Genomic DNA, 3,182 nt, shown 5'->3' on the forward strand with positions numbered 1-3,182 from the left:
ATCACTTATAAGACCCCTTACTTATCATAATCTTTACCAATAAAGATCCTTTGTAAGAAAGGGCATTACATATAAGACCCCTTTCATAGTTAGTATGTAATGCCCAAATAGTTAATATTGCATCATGTAGTCATCATAGATTTCAATAGTCACCATTCAAGATTTTTTATCATAGTTTTTAAGAAATGCGTATTTTATGTTTAGAATATAACACATATTCTACTTTTAGTATTGCCATTTCAAAATGTTCCAAGTATTTTATGTATTGTAAAATAATAATAATAAATCACAAAAATTTAAAATTTTGGCCAAAAAGCCATTGTAAGAGAATTAGTATTTGATGTTTTCAATACATATTCTACATATTGTTCAGATTTTTTCTTTAGAATACATAATCTAAGTATTCATAAAAAAGGTTGAATACTTTAAAAATCTTTAGCATAATGCTTGTTCATAACAATCGGCAATGCCTCGGTTCGGTTCAGGCTCAGGTTCAAGTTTTTTAAAACGGTTTGGTTCAGTTTTAATGGTTTGACGGTTTTTTAATATTTTTAATATTTAAAAAAATTAAATTAAAGTTTTTTGGTAAAGTTTTTAAAACAACCTTTTCATTTTCGGTTCAGGCTCAGGTTCAAGTTTTTTAAAACGGTTTGGTTCAGTTTTAATGGTTTGACGGTTTTTTAATATTTTTAATATTTAAAAAAATTAAATTAAAGTTTTTTGGTAAAGTTTTTAAAACAACCTTTTCATTTTCGGTTCAGGCTCAGGTTCAAGTTTTTTAAAACGGTTTGGTTCAGTTTTAATGGTTTGACGGTTTTTTAATATTTTTAATATTTAAAAAAATTAAATTAAAGTTTTTTGGTAAAGTTTTTAAAACAACCTTTTCATTTTTAAGCCTAATTCTCACATTTTAAATTTTGACCTAAGTTGAAAACCGAAACCCAACCACAAAACCACAGTTTAATGGTTTAATGGTTTGGATTTTTACCTAACGGTCGGTTCAAACGGTTTTGTGGTACGGTTCGGTTTGGTTCAGGTTTCAAAAACTTTAAACGGTTCAATTTGGACACTCTCGAACCGTTGCCGATTGTTACTTTCTTGTTCTTCTCTCAACTCATCTTAATTCTTCATTCTTACTTGCCCTTTTCTCCAAAATTAAACTTGTTACCCTTGTCTTAACAATATCTCTTCTTCACCCCTCCTTTTCCATTCTCTTCCTTTCATCATTCATCATTTTTTCTCCTATACAAGGTAGTTTAGTTCCCAAGCCGTACTCCACTTAAACCCCCCAAGACTTGCACTAAACCCTAATTTTAGCTTTGCTTATATAGATTATATACACAAACATTGACCCATAATTCATTTTGATTTTATAATCATAAAAACTTTAATGACAATTTCACCTTTAAGTTTGACTTCTACCAAAAACTACATCATACCCTAAATATATATATTATAGCTCATGTCACAAAATGTTCTCTCTTAACCTCTCTTAAAAAGGACAAAAAAGAGAGGTTCATGATATCTACCAATTGCTCGCTCTACACTTTTTTAAGATTTTCAAACACATGCAATGAAAAGTTTGCTATTGTTGCAAATAGCATTTCCAATTTAAAGCATTTTTATTTTAATTACATCTCATATTCCACAGATTCTTCATTCAATAATAAGAAAATATCTTTAACGACATTTCCTTATGATTTACAACACATTTAAAGGGCAAAGAGCATTCTTTTACTGCACATTTAATAAGATCTCAACTATAGGCATTTCGTTTTCAATCGTGCAGATTAATATCTGTATTTAGTAGAATAATCTTTAGGAGAGATAACCAAACCTCGTCCTTTCCTTGCACCTCGGTACACGGTCTCCACTATATCAATGAATTCTTGCTTATCCTTCAAGGCCCAATTGATCTTGTTGTTGTTACCTGTTCCAAGATCAATCATGATATGCTTGTTTCGGAAGAAGAACATGACTGTGCATGGATCATAAAGTTCATACATTGTGTTGAAATCAGGAACTTCAGTGATGTCTACAAGATAGATGACTGCAAAATTCTTGATCGTTTCAGCCACAGATGCAAGAACTTCATCCATCTACAATTAATAAATAAATAAATAGGAACAATCAAAGCTCCAAAAAAAGGAAAATTTGCAAAGCAAAAGAAATGATCATGACACTGTCAATATATGGAGAAGGAATCATAGCAACGGAAGCTGCAATATTGCAAAGCGATAGAAACCGACAAGCAGCAGTGACAAAACAATGGATAATATTACAGAGGAAAAGCTAAAAGATAATATTATTGTGGATGTCATACCAAATCTTGTGGATCAAAATAAACATTAGTGAACCCGTAAGGCCATAATGTCACCAAAAGCAGACAAGTAACTTTCAAAACATAGAATAAACCACGGGGATGGAAACTTGATGGAGACTTGAGAGAGAAAGCTAAAGAGCAAGCCTTCTACTAGTTTCAGAACAGCTATCAAGCCAGCAAAAGATACGTCTTTAAATGCGGACAAGTAAATTTCAAAAACGTGGAATAAACCATGAATATGGAAGGTTGAACGAGCGTTGAAATAGAAAGCTAAAGAGTCAGCTCTCTACTAGTTCCAGAACAACTCTCGGTATAGCAAAAGGAAAGTTTCCAAAGCAAACAAATCACATTCAGAGACGTAGAATAAACCATGGAAATGGAAGTTTGATGGGAATTTCAGAGGGAGGTCTACAAAGACAGCTTTCTGCTAGTTTCAGAACAACTCTAGCGAAAGCAAAAGGTAAGTCTCCAAAGCAAACAAATCAAATTCTCAAAAACCAAGGGAATGGAGGCTTGAAAGGAGTGACTTATTTTCGATGAATCTTACATAGGAAACGAAATGAGAAGCTCGCCGAAACGGTGGAGAAGCCATGGCGAGGGAGCAAAGTTAGAGAGCGCGAAAACGGAAAGCTGAAGAGATATTGAAGATAGGTGTTACCTGCATACATGTTTCATCCCAGTCATGGCCGAAACGGATGACGACGGCGCGCTCCTCCTCTGCGAGAATGGCCTGATCCACGGCCCAGCCTGAGTGAAGGTGAGGAAGAAGGTAAGACATATCCTGGGTGTGTGTCTCCGGAAGACCAAAATGAGGAGCTTCTCGCTCTGTGTATGTCTGTCTGCCTTTCGCTGAGTTTTT

At 33.8% G+C, this 3,182-nt stretch overlaps 1 protein-coding gene across 1 annotated transcript; it reads right to left on the bottom strand.

Moving 5' to 3' along the window:
- Window positions 1–1,571: 1,571 nt before the first annotated feature.
- On the bottom strand, window positions 1,572–3,182 carry LOC147865473 (thioredoxin-like protein YLS8). The gene is made up of 2 exons (XM_087318294.1): window positions 2,982–3,182; window positions 1,572–2,099 (listed from the first exon to the last, which is right to left on the bottom strand). Exons 1-2 carry the CDS (start codon window positions 3,099–3,101, stop codon window positions 1,791–1,793), a joined length of 429 nt encoding a protein of 142 aa, XP_087174420.1. The 5' UTR covers window positions 3,102–3,182; the 3' UTR covers window positions 1,572–1,790.

Source organism: Azolla caroliniana, unplaced genomic scaffold, assembly GCF_043228905.1.
Source record: "Azolla caroliniana isolate FFs.n. ecotype wild unplaced genomic scaffold, voAzoCaro1.0.p SCAF_4, whole genome shotgun sequence".
NCBI classification, from domain to species: domain Eukaryota; kingdom Viridiplantae; phylum Streptophyta; class Polypodiopsida; order Salviniales; family Salviniaceae; genus Azolla; species Azolla caroliniana.

Excerpts from the sequence above, each read along its gene's own strand:
- LOC147865473 (XM_087318294.1), bottom strand. The coding sequence starts at position 3,101 with ATGTCTTACCTTCTTCCTCACCTTCACTCAGGCTGGGCCGTGGATCAG. Across the intron at positions 2,100-2,981 it reads GGGATGAAACATGTATGCAG|ATGGATGAAGTTCTTGCATC; the intron begins GTAACACCTATC and ends TATTAATTGTAG.